Source organism: Periplaneta americana, chromosome 4 (assembly GCF_040183065.1).
Source record: "Periplaneta americana isolate PAMFEO1 chromosome 4, P.americana_PAMFEO1_priV1, whole genome shotgun sequence".
Lineage (NCBI taxonomy): Eukaryota > Metazoa > Arthropoda > Insecta > Blattodea > Blattidae > Periplaneta > Periplaneta americana.
The window spans coordinates 8,650,952-8,676,051 of record NC_091120.1 but is presented as its reverse complement, the minus strand read 5'-3'; the positions used below and the strand labels follow the sequence as shown (position 1 = coordinate 8,676,051).

General features: G+C 33.7%; 1 protein-coding gene across 2 annotated transcripts in view; it reads left to right on the top strand.

Annotated features, from left to right (window-relative positions):
* Positions 1-24,614, top strand: part of Pi4KIIalpha (phosphatidylinositol 4-kinase II alpha) — a 53,688-nt gene extending 29,074 nt beyond the window's left edge. The window contains exons 6-9 of one of the 2 annotated variants that reach the window (XM_069822817.1): positions 3,840-4,082; positions 6,942-7,169; positions 12,277-12,416; positions 21,098-24,614. In XM_069822817.1, coding sequence (XP_069678918.1) covers positions 3,840-4,082; positions 6,942-7,169; positions 12,277-12,416; positions 21,098-21,197 — 711 coding nt within the window. In that variant the 3' untranslated portion in view covers positions 21,198-24,614. The remainder of the gene's footprint in view (positions 1-3,839; positions 4,083-6,941; positions 7,170-12,276; positions 12,417-21,097) is intronic. The other variant, XM_069822818.1, reaches the window with a different exon arrangement.
* The last annotated feature ends 486 nt before the right edge of the window (positions 24,615-25,100 follow it).

The following is a 25,100-nucleotide window of genomic DNA, read 5'->3' as shown; positions in this document are numbered from 1 at the left end:
GATAGAGATTGGATTAATCTTGCTCAGGATAGGGAGGACCGATGGCGGGCTTATGTGAGGGCGGCATTGAACATCCTGGTTTCTTAAAAGCCAGTAAGTAAGTATTATTATTATTATTATTGTTATTATTATTATTATTATTATTATTATTATTGTTATTATTATTTTGATTTTGATGGTGGTGGCGAGATGACTAATGTAATGCAATAAATTAAAGAAAACTGTCTGAAAAGCACAACTGTAATACGGGTATGATATAAACAGGAGGAGATGAGAATTACGAAAATTTTGATTACATGTTCAAATAAATGTTTGACATTGGGGATTAATATTGTTAATATTTCGCTTGAGATCGCATTAGAGATAAAATAAGGCAAATTTTGGTGAATTGAGGGCAGATGTTAGTCTACAACATAATAATTTCTGTTAACTGTTTTGTATCTTGAATTTTCTTGTGTGCTTATGCATAATTTGTTAAATCTTTCTGATTTAAAATACAAATTTTTCACTGCCTTCAAGTAGTTGACCTTTAAGTAAAGATTTTTTAGAATGTCGTTATCATGTTTACAAGCGCTATTAACACTTACTGTGTCCCAACACGTGAACAGCTGACTGCATGCAAGCGTCTGGCTCTTATCTCTAATGCATTGTTGGTAACTTCCTTGCAAAATAGACCTGAAAGAAGACAGTATTTTGCGAATATGAATTCATTCATTCATAGTGTTATGTCCAAACCCAGCATTCTTCCTTTTTATATATTTGAGATTGAGCAGTACTGCCAACCATTTTCGAGTTTTACGTACCTTTTGTTGGCCAATTCTCTGAGTGAAACTTGTAAACTGTGAGGTTATAGAGGAATATGGGTCACTTTTGGTTGGACATAAATTCGACTAGATTTTCTTATTTTTTTTATTAAGAAGCTAAATCTTAAACTTTTCGCATAATACTCCTGGCTCACTCTGTCAAGTTTTCCATTTTTTCAATATCTTACATTATCTGTAACTTGATGAAATAACTAAAGGGACAGGCCCATATTTAGCAATGGGCAGACTGGGTCAGTTGCCCTGGGGTGGCAGAATTAAGGAGGCGACATTTTTTGCCTGAAGGGCGAATTTTGTTATGAGAGGAAAAAAAAAAAAACACTTTAAAAATCAGTACTTAAAATTTTTAAAATTTAATTCTTTCTGATAAAATATGATACAACATTCGAAGAAGTCCAAAGCACAAATAAAAGAACACGTGCTACAACAGAGAGCAATTATCAATTTTATTCATCTCTGCCCATTGTGCAACTCAAACTAAGAAATGGATTCGGAACATCTCATAATCTGTGCTTCAGTGGCTAACCATGATAATATCTTTGAAAAATATTGGAGTGCAAGAGGTCAAATGACTTTATTGTCAAACGCCTGGCATTAGAAAACAACAACATCTTATTCATCTATGAAATGGTACGTGGTGTCATTCTCATTGTCCAAGGAAAAATAAACATGTAGCATTCATGAAAAAAATTTGGTGATATACTTGTATGGAATTATGCTAAAAATATCCACACTAATAATATTTATCAATGTTGAAACTTTCGTACACTACTTTTAACACTTGAATATAAATAATAACAAACACACCTTCAAAATAAACAGAAAACCAACCACCACCGCCACACACATACACAACACATCTAATCACCCCACACAACACAAACATGCTGCATTCAGGACAATGGTACACAGATTACTCAACATACCCATGAGCCAACAACACTACAATGAAGAAGTGAACACAATCAAATACATAGCACAAGAAAATGGTTACAACCCAAACATAATAGACAACATCATAAGGAAGACAAAACAAAAACCCAACAAACACAAAAACATACAAAATACAACACAAACACAAGAACACAAGAAATACATCACACTAACATACGAAAACAAAAACACACACAAGATCGCATCCTCATTCAGAAAACAGAAATACAACATAGCATACAGAACAGAAAACACACTACAAAGACATCTGAACACACAAACAACACAAACAAATACAACCACACAGGCGTATACAAACTCACATGCAATAGTTGCGAGAGTTTCTACATTGGACAGACAGGCAGATCATTCCAAACTCGATACAAAGAACACATTAAAGCAATAACCAGAGAACACAATACATCTACATATGCCGAACACATAACTAATGCTAATCACACATGCAGTAACATAAATGCATACATGGAAATCCTACACATACAACTCAAAAACTCAACACACTAGAACAATATGAAATATACAGACACACTAAAACACACCCTGATCAAATTCTCAACACACAGATCAATTTCCGAACACACACACTATTTGACACAACTCTTCATCACACAACAGGCAGCGAAGTTGAGATAGCGCCGAGATCTAGTAGGCTCTGAGGATGGTGTTAAGTAACACCGAAACAGCTGTAAGCCGCACATGATTACGTAATTAACACGAGTAAGATCACCATTTAATCAACTATTAATAACATTTAATATTCTAAGAAAAATGATGAAAAGGGATTGACAGATTAACAGTTACTAGCCATACACGTAAGGTTTATTATAACATACTTGATCAAACAATGGTGAACTCATTTTTCGAACTGCACTGAGCTGTAATTAACAGTGTTCACTTTTGAGCTATTTACGTTATGTTTGTTTGCACTTGCATTTACGAACTAGTGATAGCCTGTTAGGGTTGGTCAGTTGGTGTATGATTTAGTGATTAGTTAATTATTAAAGAATGAGTGATCTTAGAGTTAAACAAAGTAGTGCACATTGTAAAAGGACAATCAAAAGGAAGAGCTGTTCAGAATAAATTCCAAAACTGGAATTATTTTTTAAGAAATCCTATTTGAAAATTTCGCCCAAACAGCCTGGTATTCCTTTGTCCACTGCTTGTGACTTAAGTGATATTGATTTGTATCATACAGATACAGTAGATTGCATGGACAAGTCTTCGCCAGTAAATTATTAGTGACTTTTTATTTCTCCCAATAAGTACAATGTGGTAATAGGTACGTTAAATTAATTTATCAAAAATATTAGTTAACTGTTATTTTAGAAACTTATATTAGTTATTTAATAGTACATTATGCAACGAGCCTATAATGATAGTAATTAAGACGCGAGTATGTTTGTTTATGAATCGAGCGCAAGCAAGAATAATCGATACTTGCACTTTTGTAATGCTGCAATGGCGATTTCTCATTGGCTGAACAACTGAACTGTAATGAATAGGTGTACTTTAATGAGGTTCATTAAAGGGCTACTACCAGGTGTATAATTACTACATTTCGGCATTGTCGAGCATAAATATTTTTAAACACATTTTTAAGTTATGCTGTATGACTCAATTTTTCATCAATTCTTCCAAGAGCAGAACCCCTCTGTATGAAAGTTTCGTTAAAGATTTTGATATGTTCAATGGCTTGGAGACATTACATCAATGAATTGTGAATAATACCTGTCAGCAGATTTGTGAACAATTAGGAATTCTCGAATAAATGCATGCTTTTCTGCAACATAGGCTAAACACTTTATGAATGACTGGATACTACATAGAACACACTTGCTATGCCTCTAACTTTGTAGGTAGCCCTGTTATATTTTAGAAGTTTCCTTATTGGGAGTTTTTTTTATAGTGACTGTCTACTAACAAAGTCTGTAACATTATCGGACACATTGTATGTACAATATTCACAGCATAGTTCGAACAGAAATAAAATTTAATTTCAATGTAAACATCAAATATACTTGTCTCTGTATAAGATATAATATTAATTGAAGTTATGTGTTCCAGGTTGGGTCTTTTCAACTTTTTGTAGATGGTTATAAAGATGCTGATTATTGGTTAAGAAGATTTGAAGTAGACCCCTTACCACCTAAAGTGCAGCGAGATTTTCAGTTAAAATTTGAACGACTTGTTGTACTTGACTACATCATACGAAATACTGACCGAGGCAATGACAATTGGCTTATTCGGTATGATCAGCCAAACATTCAGTCAGTCGCAGGAGCTGGTGGAGAATTAGAGGATGCAACGGTGGGTAAGATAGATAAAACTAATGTATATATTATATTTTAATGCTAGGTATCTCATAACTGACCTGAGTACATGGCTGTCACTTCCATTTCAAAGAATTTCCTACAGTCATTTATTTTGTGAAACTGCACGCATTGTATTCTTCACCTGACATAATTAGGAACATTAAATCCAGACGTTTGAGATGGACAGGGCATGTAGCATGTATGAGTGAATCCTGAAATGCATATAGAGTGTTAGTTGGGAGGCCGGAGGAATAAGACCTTTGGGGAGGCCAAAACGTAGATGGGAGGATAATATTAAAATGGATTTGAGGGAGGTGGGATATGATGATAAAGACTGGATTAATCTTGCTCAGGATAGGGACCGATGGTGGGCTTATGTGAGGGCGGCAATGAACCTCTGGGTTCCTTAAAAGCCAGTAAGTAAGTGAAGAAAATGAATAAGTTAATTAACAAAAAATGAATGAATGAAAATACTTGAATGAACAAAATAATTAATACTAAAAGGAAGAAGGACCGAAAAGTGAATGAATAAAAGGAACAATTAATTAACGAGTGAAATCATGAACGAGTTAATGAGATGAAAAATGAATAAATGAATGGATAAAAATGAAGTTACGAAAGAATGAATGAAGGAAAAATGAGTGAATGAACGAACGAAAAAAATGAATAAACAAAAGAATGAATAATTAAAGCTAGAATTAATGAAAGAAAGAAAGAGATTTAAATTATGTTTTATTTAACGACGCTCGCAACTTCTGAGGTTATATCAGCATCGCCGGATGTGCCGGAATTTTGTCCCGCAGGAGTTCTTTTACATGCCAGTAAATCTACTGACATGAGCCTATCGCATTTAAACACTTAAATTCCATCGACCTGGGCCAGGATCAAATCTGCAACCTCGAACATAGAAGACCAGCGCTATACCAACTACGCTACCGAGGCCGACAAAAGAAAAGAAAGAAAGAATTAATGAATATAGTGAATGAGTGAATGAATGGAAAGTGAATGAATGAACGAAAAAAATACATGAATGAATAAAAGAATGACTAATAAACGGAAGAATGAATGAATCAAATAATTAGTGATTAAAAGAATGAATGACTTGCTGACACAATGAAAGGATGAACGGAAAAAACATAAGAATTAACAAAAATATAGATAATGAACGGAATAATGTAAGAACCACAGGACGAATTAATGCATATAGAAATGCATATAGAGTGTTAGTTGGGATGCTGGAGGGAATAAGACCTTCGGGGAGGCCAAGACGTAGATGGGAGTATATATTAAAATGGATTTGAGGGAGGTGAGATATGATGGATTAATGTTCTCAGGATAGGGACCTATGGCAGGCTTATGTGAGGGCGGCAATGAACCTCCGGGTTACTTAAAAGCCATAAGTATATATATATATATATATATATAATTAGTTTCCAATGGCTGGTTCTTGACTTAACATCATCTTCCTCCTTGCTTCCCAGAAGAGGTTTATCTGGTCCTTTGATTTATGTTTTTCTCTGTTTATTGTGAAATGTTTACCATAGGAATTTTGTGCAATTATTGTTTTGTACGAAGATGATAGAACGCAGTAGTATCTACTAGTATTTGTTTTGATGACAGATATATGAAACAAATACCGAACATTGTTTTAATAAATATCAGTAATATATTCATTTATTTGTGGCCATGTTGAAGTTATTGGTTGGTGTCTTGGAAAAATAAGTAGATACAGGGTGATTCACGAGGATTTACCGCCACTAAGGAGCTTATTTCCGAAGACATTCTGAGAAAAAAATGTTATATAAACATGCGTCCTAATCTCAATATTTTCAGAGTTACATTAATTTTAAGGTGTTAGTAAAATACCTTTTTTTGTTTAGTTTTAAGGGTAAAAGAATATTACAGATAGAGAATGAACTATTCAGAAGTGAATTTAAATACTACAGTATTATAGTCACAATCATGCCATGATATGAAAGAAAAATTTCACAACCTCGAGCGGGAATCGAACCTGCGACTTCCTGTTCTCCGGTCAGGTGCTCTGCCACTGAGCTATTGAGTTCGTCTCACGCCAAAGGCTTGGAATTATCCTTTCATACTGGCGACTCTGTTATAGAGTACTGTCCATAGCATCTAATCTAGTCAGCACTGCTTATGGGTTGAAAGAAACTTTACAAATGTAATCTTCATCTTACGATGTTTGGTGATGTATACACGTCATGATTGGTATGATTGTGACTATAATAGTATTTAAATTCATTAATATGTCACATCAAAGGACGTGTATACGTCACCAAACATTGTAAGATGGAGATTACATTATTCAGAAGTATTATTTCAATTGAAAATAAGCAAGAAATATTGCTTTAAAATGATAAAAAAAAGGCATTTATTAGTAAGAAACACCTTAAAAAGGCAAAATAGACAAAATAAAAATTGACCCTGTCACTTTCATTTACCTCAAATCGCATTTATATCTATGAAAATAATGATTTACCTCCACCCAGTAAAAAAAGGCATTTTGCCAAACATCCGGGCTCTACTCATAACAGAGTGCTTAGTGACTACATGTGCTGTGTACTGCCACTTCCACTCTACTGCTTCTAGTGTGGAAAGATAAAATGTATGCACTGTATATCACAAACGTATGAAGCAACACGAGCTTTATAAACATGTACAGATTTAGAGAAAAACTTCAATTTTGAATCCACGTTTTCTTATATGAACAGATAATTATATGACATAAAAATAGCAACTAACAAGGTATAATTTCTTTTTACTGTAAATATGAAAATCTTCTAAGTGGTAGACAGTTCTAGAAATGACTAACAGCACTTTTCGTATCTTTGAACAGGAATGGAATCTGGTGCAACTGCCAGAAATAGCAATTGCAGCAATTGACAATGGTCTGGCATTCCCTTTCAAGCATCCTGATTCGTGGAGGGCTTATCCATATCATTGGGCATGGCTGCCTCAGGCCAAAGTCCCGTTCAGCAAGGAGACCAGGGAACTTGTGTTACCTCAGCTGTCGGATATGAATTTTGTTCAAGACCTCTGTGATGATCTCTATCTACTGTTTAAGGTCAGTTAATTACACTGTATTGTATTGTATTGTATTTATTAACATTCCATGGTATTCATACATTGCTTTACAGCTAGAATATGGAACAAGTCAAAAAACTTATTACTATTATAAAGTCTTAATTTATAGTCACAGTCTAGATGAAATATATACAGAAGAGGTTTACAATGTAGTCTACTAGTACAACACAAAGTTTTAGTATCAATTTCATGAAGTGTTACTGAATGTCATGAAATCACTTACAGAATAGAAGGCGTGAGAAATTAGGTACTTCTTTAATTTGGCCCTAAATAATCTTATGTTTTGAGTTTCATTTTTTATATCGATAGGGAGGCTATTAAAAATTTTTACTGCCATATAACTCACTCCTTTTTGATAGCATGATAGACTTGCCGATGGAGTATGGAAGTCATTTTTTGACGTGTATTTATGCTATGAACTGTTGAATTAGTTACAAAGTTTTCACGATTACATACGAGGAAGATTATTAATGAAAAGATATACTGACAAGCCATGGGCATTATTTGTAGTTTTTTTAAAATAGTCCTACACGATTCCCTAGACTTGGCACCTACCATTATTCTAATTATTCTTTTTTTTTTTAATAGAAATATATTGTTACTATCTGTGGAATTTCCCCAGAATATTATTCCAAAACTCATTACCAAGTGGAAGTATGCAAAGTATATTGTTTTTAAGGTATTGATATTTACTATCTTTTGCATAGATCTAATAGCAAAACAAGCTGAATTTAGTTTGGGGGTAATTTCTTTAATATGATTTTTCCAGTTTAACACATTATCGATTTTTAAGCCAAGAAATTTGGTTGTTGTTGTTTCTAATAGGGATCTTTTGTTAATTATTGCGCTAGAAATTTGCGAGGTTGAATTTGGACAGGATTTAAATTGAATTATGTTAGTTTTGTTACAATTTAATAGCAGTTTATTGACTGAGAACCAGTCACATATTTTGAAGAGAAAAGATTATAATACCCCGAAGTTAGAATTGTATTTCTCAGGACCTACAGCATAAAATTTTGAATGAAGACAAGTTAAGGAAATTGTTTACTAAGGATGATATGAAGTTCAGTTGGTGTTTATGGTGAACCTTCGCAGTAACACTCTTATTGTTCACAAATGAATTTTAGAAATGAATATGTGCGTCTCTTACAATGTATATTTAAGTGATTCATGGTAGTACTGTAAATCAGTGAATAAAAGACTAGCGTTTGCGTAATATTTTCCTTGGACCAGAAACAGAATACGAATGAAGTAAAAATTAGTATTTTACTGTGTACCAAATTTGCGGTAAAATTGTTTAAGTATACATTATTGTGGATCAGTATAGCTATTTCAATATATGAACAATTTTTAAATTTAAATCCTATCAATGGTGAAAATAAGTTCACCTATCATGATGAAAAGCATACACGCAACCAACAAGTAGAAAAGGATTGATAATAGCTTTTCATAGTATAATAGACCCCAGTCAACGTTTCTGGTGTTTTCCTGTTGGCCAGTCAGCAGCAAGTCCAACTGCTTAAACTGCAAATTCATGGTACTTCATTAAAACTTGCGTACTGTGTTATATTAATAATATTCGTATATTTCACTGTAGAATTATTAGCAAGAGCTTATGACATGCTCGTTCCCAGATCTAACACTATTTCACTTTTATTTCTGTGGGTTGTTACACTACGGTGTTCCAGGCCGAAATATTTACTATTTTGGCTTGTGCATGTCATTTATTAGAAATGTCTTGGCTTAAAGGCCGGATATGTATCTGCTCTGATAGCCTGGCAGCTTTAAAGGCATTAAGTGGAATCAAAACAGTGCCAAAATTATTGGTAACTACACATATTGCTAGAGCAGCCATGGATTATAATCCAAGAGGAAGGAGATCACTAGGAAGACCAATTTTGATGGATGCAGCTGAAATCTGCCATGTGCGTCATGCTCTGACAAGTTGGTGTACTTCCTCACAAACCACTCATCCTGCCCATCCTGAATTTCAAAAACAGTGGGACGTTATCTTTTCCCAAAAAATTTTAGATACACTCCTTTCTTCTTTCACATCCGAACAAGACATTGCACGTCTCCTAGCTCTTCAAGAGAGTGAGTCTGGAGCTTGGTTACACGCATTACCTTCTCCTCACATCGGCACCCTAATAGATAGCACATCCTTTAAAATCGCAATGGCTTTACGCCTTGGTTGTAAACTCTGCCAGCCACACCAATGTATTTGCGGGGGAATTGCTGATATCTACGGTCATCATGCACTCAGCTGTGCGAGGAGCAAGGGTCGCATTCCCAGACATACATCACTCAATGATATCATTAAAAGATCTCTGACTTCTTGTGGCATCCCGTCTCATTTGGAACCACCAGGTATTAGTCGCGCAGATGATAAATGGCCCGATGGTCTCCCCTTAATTCCATGGTCTAGAGGAAAATCTTTAATTTGGGACTCCACTTGCGTTGACACTCTAGCTCCATCTCACTTTCCGAATACCTCCAGACACGCAGCATCTGCTGCTGAATTAGCCGTGAAGAAGAAAGTCAATAAATATGCTCATCTTTTAGACAATTATATCTTTGTTCCCTTTGCTGTGGAGACCTTTGGTCCTTGGAGTCATGACGCTAAAGTTTTGGTATCTCAAATCGGCTAAATTTTGATCTCCATTACTGGTGATCGCCGTTGCACTACTTATTTGCGTCAATGCTTAAGTATTGCTATTCAACGCGGAAATGCAATGAGCGTTTTGGGTACTCTTCCAGAGTCCAGCCCTTTGGACGAACTTTTTCTCCTGTAAAATTTTATTTTTTTTTATCTCTATGTAAATTGTTTATATTTAGTGTAATTGTAACGGTGAAAATATTGTTAATCCAATAATTTTTTATTTATTTATTTTTTTTCATAAGTGTATATTATTTTTGGGAGTGTTTTTGTAAGTAATTTTATGAGGTTGTTATTGATATGCTGATAAATTATTTTGATGGATAATTGATTAAATGGCGATCTTACTCGTGTTAATTATGTAAGAATGTGTGGCTTACAGCTGTTTCGGTGCTACTTGAGACCATCCTCAGAGCCTACTAGATCTCGGCGCTATCTCAACTTCGCTGCCTGTTGTGTGGGTGCGTTCGTGCGATGAAGAGTTGTGTCAAATAGTGTGTGTGTTCTGAAATTGATCTGTGTGTTGAGAATTTGATCAGGGTGTGTTTTAGTGTGTCTGTATATTTCATATTGTTCTAGTGTGTTGAGTTTTTGGGTTGTATGTGTAGGATTTCCATGTCTGTATTTATGTTATTGTATGTGTGGTTAGCATTAGCTATATGTTTGGCATATGTATATGTATTGTGTCCTCTGGTTATTGCTTTAATGTGTTCTTTGGAGCGAGTTTGGAATGATCTGCCTGTCTGTCCAATGTAGAAACTGTCGCAACTATTACATATGAGTTTGTATACACCTGTGTGGCGTATAGCGTCAAGTTGAGATAGTGCCGAAATCTAGTAGGCTCTGAGGATCGTGTCAAGTAGAACTGAAACAGCTGTAAGCCACACATGCTTACATAATTAACACGAGTAAGATCGTCATTTAATCAATTATTTATATTCAAGTGTTAAAAATAGTGTACGAAAGATTCAACATGAATTTTGATGGAGGCGGAACAGGTCGAAAGGCCTAAGCCTTGAAGGAAATGATGATGATTAAAGAACAAAACTAAAATTCTTTCAATCATTTATCAACAGTAATCTCACTAGACGTTTTGATTTATCTAGGGAAAATCAAAACTCGAGTGGGATTTAATTGACTATTACACGATTAGAAGAAAGTATATAAAGATTAGAAGTAACGAAGTACTCCAATACAATAAAATATTAATTGACTTACGAAAATACAACTGTCTTCAGATGTATTATTGTACCATCTCAACATTACAAATATTACGCTAGATGCATGCTAGATGGCAGTAGTGTCTTTATACAGACACTGTAATGATTACTATTCAATAAATCTTAATATTAAACAATCTCTGATACGTGACTATCCATAATATCATATAGCAGAAGTTCTTTTTATCCTCTCAGAGCAGAAGCTATAACATAACCTAATATACACAAGTGTTAGAAAAGTTTTAATTAACGACGATGACATAAAAAATAAACATGAATAATTTTAAAAGGAATAATTATTGAATGTACAATTTTCAAATTTGAATGTGGTTGGTGGTTCAATTGATGTTATATTGGACGTGTGCATAATAGAAGTGGAACTCGTTGATTTAGGCCTACATGGTGTATTCATCTTATTCAGGATTTCCGAATGGTGCTCTTCATTTATTTGTAAATCGGATTTCAGAAGATGCATAGGTATGATCAGTGATTTTTATTAATTCTTGTTCTTGAATGCCGATGCGAGTCATATTTGAAACTGCTGTGCATCGACTGGAGTGATTTGTAATTTTATATATATTTTTGACGTCCAGACCAGCGCAGTTTCAAATGTTGGCAAACAAAGAAAGAAATGCTAGGGACGCGATAAAATTAAACAAATGCTAGGGACGCGATAAAATTAAACAAATGCTAGGGACGCGATAAAATTGTGCGATAAGCAGCCATGATTGGTTGAAATACGTCCTTTCATACCGTTTTATTGGTCAAAAGTAGTATGACGTAGTAAGAGTGTAATAGTCATCGTAATACACTGCTTTCGTAAATTGACTGAGCATGTTGAGAATTCAGTCTTAAAACACAATATAATATGTTTCATATAAAACAATTTTTATCTCGAAAAGGAAGCAAAAACGAGCAAAATTGTATTCAACTTTTTTGTTTGAAGTATCTCAAAGAATAACCCCCTGAAATTAATGACATTACTTACTGTTCATCTTGCAGACTTGCTCACTCATTCAAATATTAATACTGGAGGAAGTTAATCTCTGTTTTTAGAAAGATTTTCCGACTATTCACTCAGTTTTCTATTCATGCAGTGAAATAATTTTGGAATATGTATTATGTATCTTATTATTATTACATCTGGTTGTGTGTAAAAAATGTGTTGTCGTAAAACTCCAATAAGTTATGTATTTAAATTTGACTTTCAGCAAGATAAAGGCTTTGACCGCCACATGTTTGAGAGGCAGATGAGTGTGATGCGGGGGCAGATTCTCAATCTCACGCAGGCGCTCAAGGATGGCAAGAGTCCAGTGCAGCTAGTGCAGATGCCTGCAGTTATTGTTGAAAGGTATTTCTGTTTTACTTGTTAGAGTAATTATGTGATAGAGGAGATGTACCAAAGCTCCTACAGAATAAAGGCTTATTTACAATTAAAATGTCAACATCAATGTAAGGACATGAACATAAGTTTCGCCTTACCATTCACAATGTCAAAACAAAACAACTGAAGAGTGTGACAAATAAAAATGGATGCTTTGATGATGAATGACGATAGCAATGCAGTTTATGTTCGTACAAACTGTATTAGCTTGTGTGAGCACGCAATGTACTACATTTGATGCTATAAGTACTCATTTATTCTACACATGAAAGAAAAACAGTATCTTATACAAATAATATAGTCCACACCTGTGGAGTAATGGTTAGCGTGTCTGGCCGCGAAACCAGGTGGCCCGGGTTCGATTCCCGGTCGGGGCAAGTTACCTGGTTGAGATTTTTTCTGGGGTTTTCCCTCAACCCAATATGAGCAAATGCTGGGTAACTTTCGGTGTTGGATCCCGGACTCATTTCACCGGCATTATCACCTTCATCTCATTCAGACGCTAAATAACCTAAGATGTTGATAAAGCGTCGTAAAATAACCTAAAAAAAAAAAAACAAATAATATATAACCTATATACGTTTCTCATGACATGGAATGATATTATATTAATAATATTATAATTAAGACCTACCGTGAGATTTCGTTTCATAGCCATTTGTTTCCATACATTTTCTTCTAACAAATTATCTTCACAGTATATCGTTGGCTTACAAACAAAATACATTAAGTCAAAAATATTACTTCTAAGAAAAACAAAACTGAATTCACAATTTTTTTTTAAGTTGTTTCTCTTTATGTATATTTAATGTAACACTGCAAGAAACAAGCCCTCGAAAATACCTTTAAGTAATTATATTCCGATATACTGTACCACGGTCAAGCTATAACGGGGGAAGGAGGTAAATGATAATCCCGTTATATGGGGATTCTATAGTTTTGCTTTGCCCCCCCCCCCCACCCAAGAAAACGGTTCTGTCTTCGCCTATGCCAACAATATAGAGAGGGAACATATAAGCTACGGTCACAGCCATGTGAAACCTAGATTTTTAGTTTGTTATGCCTGAACAGAGCTGCAGTATATGTAGCATCACATCTGTTTTCCTCACGAAAATTAAAAATTGAAAGGAAAGTCATTACTTTCAGTAAATATGTTTATTCTTTAAACCCTATGCTTAACCCCTAAATAAAGGCTGTAAAATCTAGTTAAGAAATAAAAAAAATATATGCTACATGTTCCTTTTTTTATTCTTTCTATATATTCAATCAAAGGGGATTATTCCTGTGTTCGTCCATGGTCTGGAATTTAGGTTAAGTTTAGATTTAAGACCTCTCCTGGCACTACATTATCATAATCATCCTATCACATCATCGGGGTAATGTAACTCCGCCTTCCAGGCACCCCAACCTCAGAAGTGGGTTACAACTAAGCCACGGCCAGGAGAGAAGACCAGAAATGTCGAAAAGACAACCTGGTGGCATTGGATAAAAAAAAAAGTATTTAATTTTCCTTGATCTCCAGAGAACAAGGTGCCGGTGCAGGTGTTATGTGCTGTCTCTTCTCACTTTATAGATCTCTTGGATATGGAACAACAAGTTTTGATGGTGAAATCATTGCAATGAGTGAATGTCTCAGGAATCTTCTATGCCACATCAATAAATTTAAGAATACAGTTATATTGTCAGACTCCAAAGCAGCTAGTCTATCAATAGTCTCTAAACACACACATTCACTCAAACAGCAGAAATAACTAAAATGCTCTCTCAATTAATATCACTCAATAAAAGAATTGTATTCCAATGGATACCATCCCATTGTGGAATCCTGGGAAACGAGAATGCGGATGCTTTAGCAAAGAAGGGCAGCACTGCTACTTACAGACCTGTTACTAAATCTACGTATTACTCTGTGAAAAGATTTATTAAATCTACATACTTAGACTTTAACAAATAAAATTGATAACACAATCCCAAGGGAAAAAATGGAACTCTCTGCATCATAATCCACAGTTAATTCCCGATTTACCACGAAAATCGTCTGTAGCTGCATTTAGATTGGCAAGAGGCCATGATTATTTGGCCAAATACCTGCATAGAATTGGAATATATCAGTCCCCTAACTGCTCATTGTGCAACTCAAACCAAGAAATGGATTCGGAACACCTCAAAATCTGTGCTTCAGTGGCTGGCCATGATAATATCTTTGAAAAATATTGGAGTGCAAGAAGTCAAATGACTTTGTCAAACGCCTGGCATTAGAAAACAACATCACCATATTTAATTTTCCAATTCTAAGTTCATACATATCCGTTATGTGTCTCAGAAGTAATATTTTTGTCTTAATATGTTTTGCTTGTAAATCAACAATGTGATTTGTTCATCGCTCTTATACACTTTTAACACTTATATAATCACTGATTAACTTCATAATTTCTTTACTGTGTTAACTTAGGAATTTACCTGGTTGGCTAGTTTCGACGTTAACACAATAAAGAAATTATAAAGTTAATCAGTGAATATGATTTGTGTGTTTTATCATAAAGACAACAATGACTTTGAAACAAAATGGTCAATTTCTCATCAAACGAATCCATTTTGGCGCATCCTTCTTTTGTTACTCTGCAGTGCAATACTAATTTTTTTTCTCTAATCACGTCAACGTGAACATGGAAGCTTGAAGTTCGCAAACTCTCGCGTTAACATCTAAAGTTATTGTTAATGTTTATGTAAGTCATTGTGAATGGATCCATTAAATAATCAGAGTTGGAAGCTTTTGTGTTCATGTTAATTTGCATTTACTTTTCATTGTGAATTGGTCTTAACCCTTAGAATGCCAATCATGATATAATTTTGCTAGAAGTTCCGGTCATAATCTAGTTCTAATATAGTTCCCCTTGTGTAAATTTACTTGACATTTTTCATATGATACTATGCAAAGGGGATCAGGACTAAGAAGGCTAATACAACTTGTGTTTTTTTTAACTTGGTAAAGCAAAATGTATGACTGCATTTATTTGGAATATTTCATATCCTCCTGAGTCCTGAGACATTTGTTGTTTTATTTTTAAAGTTCAATATAATTCTATACTTTAAAAAAATTCTGTGGGTTACAGTCAAGTATATTATACTATAGTTTGGGTCTCTGCACATAAATCTTATATCATAATCTTGCATGAAGTTTGGTATAGTATATTGTATTTCAGGACTCAGGAAAATATTAGATTGACCCATGTTTTATTTTCTAATTTCTGGGCGTGTATTTTGTAGTAAAATCAATTGACATGCAGATTTATTCAGTAACAAATTATGATGATAATTTTTTTATTAAAATATAATAAATATTTTAGAAAAATTGTGCATTTGAAGCTAATTTCTTGCAAAAATCTTTGAAAAATATTTATACAATGAATTGCCAGGTGTGATAAAATTGTGAGAATGACAACATTATATCTTTGAAGTTAAATTTTGCTGTAATGAAACATACACTATACATAATAGAAATTGTTTGAAGCTAGAACACAGTGTTCATTTCACTGATGGTTCTGGTTTTGTTTATAGTGTTCTTCAAAATGTGCCGTGAAAGTCATTGTATTAATGGAGAAAGTCCATATTGATTGCTTTTTATTATTTATTATTAATTATTTTATTTTTTCTTAAATAAGAATGCAACTTTATTTTAATCATTTTGATATGTAAATAGGTTATTTTTAAATTTTATTTTGTTGTATTACATAATTTTTAGAAATTTCCTGTTTAATATTTTAATATGTTTGTTGATTTATGTTGCACATTATTTTTTGCTGTTTATGGCCGTTTGTCTTATTTCCAATGTTTGCGTTCGTATCCAACCAGCTCTCCTCAATTTTTGTAAATGTTTTCCTTTACTTTGGTGTTGCGTACTGTAATTGTCTACCTTTAACCTTTCAAAAAAATTTTGTTTACTCCAATCATTTCCTTTCTCTTTCCCTTTTGCGCACTTTTCAAAATTCTCTTCCAAATTTAATACTTCATAATTAAGGTAAAGTCATATCAGTTGCATAGCAGTGAAAGCGAAGCATTTTATTTCATATTGAAAGTTCATCAACCTTATTGCTCATTAGCAGATCTCAAAATAGGTGGACAGAAAACAAGACCGTAACAGGCCACTCGGTCTAATACTTGTCAGGATGATGATGATGATTGCTCATTAGTAGTAATTCAGGTTTGCACATTTTTTAACATGCGTCTTCAGGAACACATTTCATGAATGAAATAAATTGAAAAGTTAGCATGACATTGATCCTTTTTGAAACATAAGGGCCGTATTCATAGACATTTTTAGTGCGGGCTTTCAGTGGATGATCAGCGTTTTTCGTATTCATAAACCAGTGTTAGCGATAGGATATGATTTGAATTCTGTACTAGTAACCAGTGGATAGCCGGGGCTAGCTTAGTACGCTCGTAGCGCGTGCTGCGAAATGTCTATGAATAGCACCCTAAGTGCTTAACAGAATAGAAATTCGTGATGTGAATTAAATGCTTTGATATCATAAGTACAGTAAACCTCATTTATCTGAACTAAAGTGGCAGTGCCATTTCGTATAACATTTTTTTTTTCTGATAATTCATGGGTACTATTTTTGTAAGTGAAAGGAAGACACTAGAGTAGTGATATGTACTACTAGGTTCAAAAAGTTCCCGGAATTTTACTACCATTTTTCGTATTAATATATAACAAGGGATATTATACATTTGTTTTGTTGGTAACATTCATGATGTCATTTCCTTAAAGTTTGTTGATAATGGCAATTATTGGTTTTGAGTTGTAGGCAATTGTTTATCATAGTGTTTCGTTTGTTCGTCGCATTTTGTAATTATGTCCACAGAGCAAAGTACAAACATCAAGTTCTGTGTTTTGCTGGGGACATGATCAGTATGGCTGATGAAAATGGTGATTTCTTAAACAAAATGAAACTTGTGCTACTTGTACGACCCAGTCCCTAAACGACAGTCATCTGAGTGGAAATCGAAAACATCTCCTCGGAAGCAAAAATTTCCTAGGGACACTTCCAAAGGCAAAGTTATTTTAAATGTTATGTTTTATTTAACGACGCTCGCAACTGCAGAGGTTATATCAGCATCGCCGGATGTGCCGGAATTTTGTCCCGCAGGAGTTCTTTTTCATGCCAGTAAATCTACTAACATGAGCCTGTCGCATTTAAGCACACTTAAAGCAAAGTTATGTTGGAAGTTTTCTTCGACTCTCAGGGTCTCATGCACCATGAGTTCATTCCAGAAGGTCGTACTGTAACGAAAGAATTGTACGTAGAAACCCTCCGTCACCTCTGGGACGCAGTGAGAAGGAAACGTCCAGAAAAGTGGGTAGAAAACAACTGGTTCCTTATGCATGACAATGCACCTGCTGATCGCGCAATTATTGTAAAGAATTTTCTTGCCAGGCACAACATAACTGCTTTGGATCACCCACCATACTCTCCTGATCTCTCACCACCTGATTACTTTCTGTTTCCCCGTCTGAAAAGTCATCTGAAAGGACGGAGATTCAATGCTGAAGAGGTTATCGCAAACGCGACGAGAGCACTAAGACGGGTTTCACAAAATGGCTTCCAGGCCTGCTTCCAGGAACTCTACACGCGTTGGCAAAAGTGTGTTGTTGCGGAAGGCAACTATTTTGAAGGGAATGCTGTAGAATAGTGTTTAAGGTACGTTGTTTATATGATGCTAGCAAATTCCGGGAACTTTTTGAACCTGGTATGTATAACAGTGTAAAGCAAAAGTTTGCAGTTTATTATTAATACACGCGGGATGGTTGTCACATCTCATTCAATCATAACTGGTTCCACAATTCTTAGGGAAGGATATAGGTAGAACAAAAAAGCATGTTAAACAAAAAATAACTTTCAATTGATGGGATTAATGTATACCTGCTAGCCACTACTGAACACAAAACAAGTGAACTGAAGTGTGGAAAGGAGATTTCTCTACCTATTGCATTCCATAAAAGGGAATTCACCCTTATTTGTAGCCTTGCTCTGATGTGAGAACAAGATGATAGCTGTATCATTGACATGCATTGAAAGGCCTTTGGAACATAAGGCGCAGTTACATTTTATACAGTCCGGAAAAAAATTGCAATTCCATAATATTCTCACAGCTAGCAGTGCATATAACTGCAGAATCCCGGCCAAACAAGTCACTCAGCTGAGTGCGCTCCGAGTATAATGGCAGTTGACATTGGACATAAACGTCAACGTATATGCCTAACTTGGAGTCAGGCCACATAGGGAAATATTGGAGAGGAATTTGATCCGGTGCTATGAATTGAATTCGGTGTAGCTCAGTGGTCAGAGCGCTTGGTACGTAGAACCAAGGACCCGGCTTTGATCCCCAGTGCCGGAGCAAATTTTTCTCCTCTAATATTAATTGTGAATATTACAGATATTATTCTGTAGGACAAATTAATAAATCCATAATACAAAATTGCGTGTTATGGTCCAAAAAAATACAGTATATATTTTTCCTCCACCATTTCGGTTAAGCTGGGTTTTTCTAGTTGTTTGTCAGTTCATATGTCAGCTTTCTGATGCCCATTTTTTTCACTGGCTGTCTACTATGATACTTACAGCTTCAAAAATTTATTGTTAGATTGCTATCATGCCTGATTATTTCTCGCTCTCTTTTTACATTTTGTGAGTAATAAGATGTTTGAAAAACCTCGATCTGGAAGAAAACATGCGTTACTATAATAAATTTTGAACAATTTATTTATATTCAATGAATCAGCAAAACAATACATAATTTGCATGAGAACATGTGACAATAGTAGAAATGTTGACATTGCAAGAAAGAGAGTTTTTGTAGATTTGTGTTCATATACTTTTTTTTTTTTTTTTACTGAGGCACAGATCTAAACTTTTGTTTGAAGTAAAGTTCCGCATAAAATGAATATTTAAAAAATATTGTTGTTAAACATTTTTTCAAGTTCAGTGTTCTGTTAACTTTGTTTTAATTTACTAGATGCAATGGATACTGTACAAAGCACCATGCAGTTTAGTACAAATTTTATTTTTTGAAATTATCCAGATGGTTACATTTCATACTCACAAATTATCGTGATATGTAGGGAGAATGAAATTATTTTTCATTGTATATGCATGACAATTTTCACGATCTGATATAAAAGTTACTCAACCAGAGTTCCTGAAAGACCCTTAATGTGGTAAGATTTAAAGCTCCCACCTCATAAAACTTAATTTCTTTCATTTCTGTTAGAGGCTAAGTAAGCCGGAGGGCCATAGTGTGACAGGAGGGATTAGTTTGATGGGAAAAATTAATGATGTCATCGGGAATCAAACCTATACAGTACAATTCTGTGACAGCAATGCTATAGCACTCCCCTCTCCTCCAAGAAAATGATATAATTAAAAAAAACTTACAAAAATGAAATAATTAAGTTGACTTTCTTGTATTTCTTATTATATGCAGTATTAATCATTTAATTCTTTAAAATAAAGGAATAAATATATAACGAAAATAAAATTATATCATTTTTATGTAGAGAATATTGTACATTTTATAACTAGATTGGTTTTCCTTATGTTCTCTGCATGTAGTATGTACTCCACCATTTTGTTTTAAAAGAGGTCTTCATTATTTTAATTTTTAATTTTAATATATATCCTCTAAACAGAAGCTGCTTGAGAGACAAACTATACTAGATAGTTTTAATGTACAATTAATAACAGTCTTACTAATAAACCGTGAATAAGCTATGGATGTATAAACAGGCTGTAACTATACAATGAGAATTGCTTTGCAATAGTTATATACACGAAACCCCTTGTTTAAGCGTTGTATATAGAGAAAAATGGCCGCCCCTCTAACAGCTGTTCGTATCGACTGTCATTTTATGATGATGATTGCCTTGTAACCACAGAAGAACAAAACGAAGATCATAGAATTATTAGAATAATATTGCTGTAGCTTGTACTCTTTGACCAAAATGTAGTGTGGTAATCGATTAGAGCCAGTTGTACTATCAATATTTAACATGCCACACTAGAGCGCTCTACCGTATGCAATAGAGAACCTCAGATATTCTATTACCTTTTGTAACGAAGTAATGACGAAACTATGACGTAGCTGTGTAACAGTTATACTGTTATACACGAGGTATGTAGTGATTATTAGTAAGGAATTTACACACGACTTATAAACGAGCTACTCATTGTATAAGTATAAGACAGTTAAATGTCTGTATATAGGGTTTTTATTAGTAAGACCGTAAATGAATAGAATTGAAAGTTAAGTTCTTCAGAGAATATTAATGATCATGCAAAAGCCAATAAAGACTTATTCTTAATGAAATCATTGGAGAGTTGAAATCTTGTACAAAAATTTGCAAACAAATGAGGGATGGTTCCCCTAGCTCCAACCATCAACTTCTGCACAGGATCAAACAAAAAGAAATTAAAATAAATCTTGATAATAAGTAATTTTTAACTTCATATTTGATCACTGTAAATAAGGAAGTACTCTTTTTTTTTTTCTTTATTATTATTTTTTTAACTAATTTCGATTTGATGCACTAATTTACAATGCTCCTAAACTTTCCTTCCAGTTCTCCATCCACTTGTTTGTATTTCCAGGTCCAAAGGTCATGTAGGTACAACGTCACGCTTCCGTTCTTTCAGCGATACATTCACGCAACGCTTCCAGAACAAAAGCCCGTTCTTTTCCTGGTGTTGATGGCATCATTACTCTCATCTACAAGATAAGATACTTCACCGTGAAAAGACTGCTTGGATGAACAGTTCGTTACAGCGAACAGAAACTGGTTTGTAGTTGTCAGTGGGGCATTTGAATCATTACGTAAGTAGGGACAGATTTAGTAGTGAGATCTTGATGGCACAGCTACCATAACAGTCCGATGATGCATCATATTTAACGTAATTTTTTTCAAGACTGATAAAATACGCCTTATCTGTATATTGTAGCACTTGATAAATTATTCTATAGCTCCCATTTTACATCACAAAAAAGGAATTGCAGTGTGATGTAATTGTTGAAATATAGGAATTTTGTACATATTGTGCATTTGGAAATAGGTTTAACCGTTTTTTAATTTTAATGAGCAGGATTCTATCTATAAAATAGATTTTGCACATTAAAATTCTACTTGTGATATTTATTGACTTACATATTACATATCTTCTAATGAATTGCCGTGGTTTATTTTTTTATATATTTGTTTTACAGTTCCATTTTCAGTAATGATTTATTTGCATTGTGCGTAAAGCATCATGTATTATAGTAACAGTAAATTTTGGAATATTATGATGTCATGGAACTGTACCAATGTTTATTAAAGTGATGATGCTTAAATGTCATTACCAATTTAAGGAAGCATACACAAACTTCTTACAAAGAATCTCTTGAAACAGGTAAACTATTTTCAATGAAAATTCGTATACAGTTCAGTTGAAGTAACCAAAACAGTGAGATTGCATCTAAATGATTTAATTTTTAGATGTACTGTATTATCAAAACTTTCTTATTCTTGCATAAAAACATAGTTAACCGACTGATTATTTGTTAAATAAAGAACTTTTTAACTTTATTATGTTAATATTGAAACTGTTACAATATTTTACCTTAATGACTAATTCAGCAGGTTAGCACTATCTTCAGATTTCTAGTTTAAGGTTAAAATACTATAATAATTTCAATATTGACAAAGTGAAATTAAAATGTTGTTTATTTAACAAAGTTAACAGACCATTAGTGATATACAAGTGTTAAAAATGTGTAATCAAAAGTTAGTTGATTCGATGGAAGGTTATGATCAATGTTCAGAAACATTGCAATAGCAGACTGAAATATGAAACGTCTCCTTTAATCATTAAACAAAAAATGAGTAGAAAAATAATTACTGTAAATTGCAGTTTTTTTTAAGTAAGTATGAGATATATCGTGATTTATTCTGATTATTATATGTTTCTACAACTCTGAATTGTAAAAATTACGAACATAATTAAACATAGAAATTTTTTCTTCTGAGAACAATGAAATCATTTTAATTTTCAATTGTTGCGAACTTCTATCACAGCTCTTTATATAAAGACATTTATTTCTCATTAACTATTGTGGTAAGTATTTTCATTTGCATTGTGCATGTATGTTTCTATAATATTGGTAAAAACTATATTTCTAGCAAAACATTCGTTTGACAATAAGGAATTCTGTGGTGTCTTATCGGTTCCAGACAATTGGCCACAGAAAATTGGTAACAGGGACAATTGGCCACAGAAAATTAGTAATAAGGACAAATCACCACAGATAGACAATTCGCCACAAATAGACAATTTGCCATAGATAGACATTATCCACAGATAGACAATTTGCCACATTGTTCTCTACACATTCCTTTTCCCTTAATCCTTCCCCAGTCTGCAGAATGATTCTTGTGTTCAGACGGTTCTTTGACGACACTGCTTCCATCTTCTGATAACATGACTGTTGCATTACACCGCCACGCATGTCACGGCGCCAAACAACTCCATTCTTATTTTCTCTAAATCTCGTGTACATGTACCCAAGATATATTAATTTCTTTCTGATTTTGTGAAGCGAATTTCTTCTGCCATAGTTCAGAATTAGTTTACAGCTTCTGGATTTGTCTTGTGTTACCAGAGAAATACAGTCGTGGACAAATTATTAACAAAATTGACGATTTTTACGATAATTCCATTTACAAAATTTGACTTTTCAATTTAGACTACAGTTGACAATTTTGCATGTTTCTATAATTACAGTAGATATAAATATGCAAAAATGTAGGCTATTCTAAATTGAAGAGTCAAATTTTGTAAAAGATATATAATAAAATCTTCAATTTTGCTAATAATTTGTAAATATGCAAAAATGTCAACTGCAGTTTAAAGTGAAGAGTCAAATGTTGTAAAAATATATAATAAAATTATTCAGTTTTGCTAATAATTTGGAAATATCCAAAATGTCACCTGTAGTCCAAATTGAAGAGTCGAATTTTGTAAAAATATACAAAAAAAAATCTTCACGTTTGCTAATAATTTGTAAATATGCAAAGATATCAATTGTAGTCTAAATTGAAGAGTCAAATTTTGTAAAAATATACAATACAAATCTTCAATTTTTCTAATAATTTGGAAAAGCTCAAAGATGTCAATTGTAGTCTAAATTGAAGAATCATATTTTGTAAAAATATATAATAAAAATCTCCAATTTTGCTAATAATTTGTCCACGTCTGTATATTATAAATTATTGCGAATTTGAGTATTGCCTTCATATATTACAAGTTGTAGCGAATTTTAGTATGTGGCCAATTGCCTTTCACACGAATTTTAATGTGTGGCTAATTGTCTTTGATACGAATTTCAATTATGTGGCGAGTTGCCTCTGTGGTCAATTTTCTGTGGCGAGTTGTTTCCAACCCGTGTCTTATTTCCATTTTTGTTTAACATATGACCCATCATCAAGCTCAGGATGGTATGCTGAACCATCAATCTGTGTTGTTCTACAGCCTGTTCAAAAACCAATATGATAGTCGATTGTTTCCAAGTAGGCAATGTTAATGGTTTTCGAACATGACTGTATAGCATGAAGAAATTTTATTTTTTGATGATTTCCAAGAAGGAGAACTTGTTTTCAAGAGGACAGTGTTAAGGTTGTGTGACAGGAGTGTCTGATCGTGTTTCCCTCCTCAGCAAGACTGCAGAATTATGTAGAGAAAAGAGGTACTAGTCTGTAGATAAATTGGTCTTCATGGACATATTTGTCATCTCCTAAGATGGGAGTCGTCCTCTGTCAATTGTTTCTCACAGTTTTCATCACACAGAAGCATATGATGTACATATATCTAAGATAGACATGTTGCAGTGCCATGTGCCTTTTGTAGATGCAACATAAACATTCTTTTGGAATCCACTTGTTCCAGTTGTTGATGTGTGCGCTTGTCAATACAACCTTTATTTTATAAGACTGTGTTTTCTCATCCATATCGATTTAGTACCGCTCTCAACCAAAGAATTGTTGAATTTATTCCTCTTCTGTTTGCCAAAAATCTATTTTCATATTGATAAGAGGCCGTTATCAACAGCCGAAACTTTTTATGCATAGTCATATGCGTCTGTCGTCGAAAACAGCAGCATTTTCGTATAATATGAAATTTCTTAATAATGTAAATATATGTTAAAGGAATTGATACACCTTTATACATTGTACATGTACCAAAACTGTACAGTTGCTAATTGTATAATGTGAATGGATTTCAAAGGTGGAAATCTGAGTGCCATCATGAAGCATAACTAGTACATGATGGTGTTCTTGAAATAAATTACAATATGGTCAGTATCTGTCTGAAGTATTATTTTTTTTTTTCGTGCTATACAAATCTCTATTTTTTCTTATGATGATGTCAGTTTTCAAGTTCTGCTTAGGTTGGTTACAAATTAAACTTCGTTTTATATTTAATTCCGTTGACATCTGAAGTTAATATTTTTAATATTAAACAACTAGTAAATAAAGACTACACATGCTGTCTATATTTGGAGAGCCTTCTTGTTCGCCTTTTGGCATCTTTCTATACAAATTTTGTTTCAAACAGAATACAT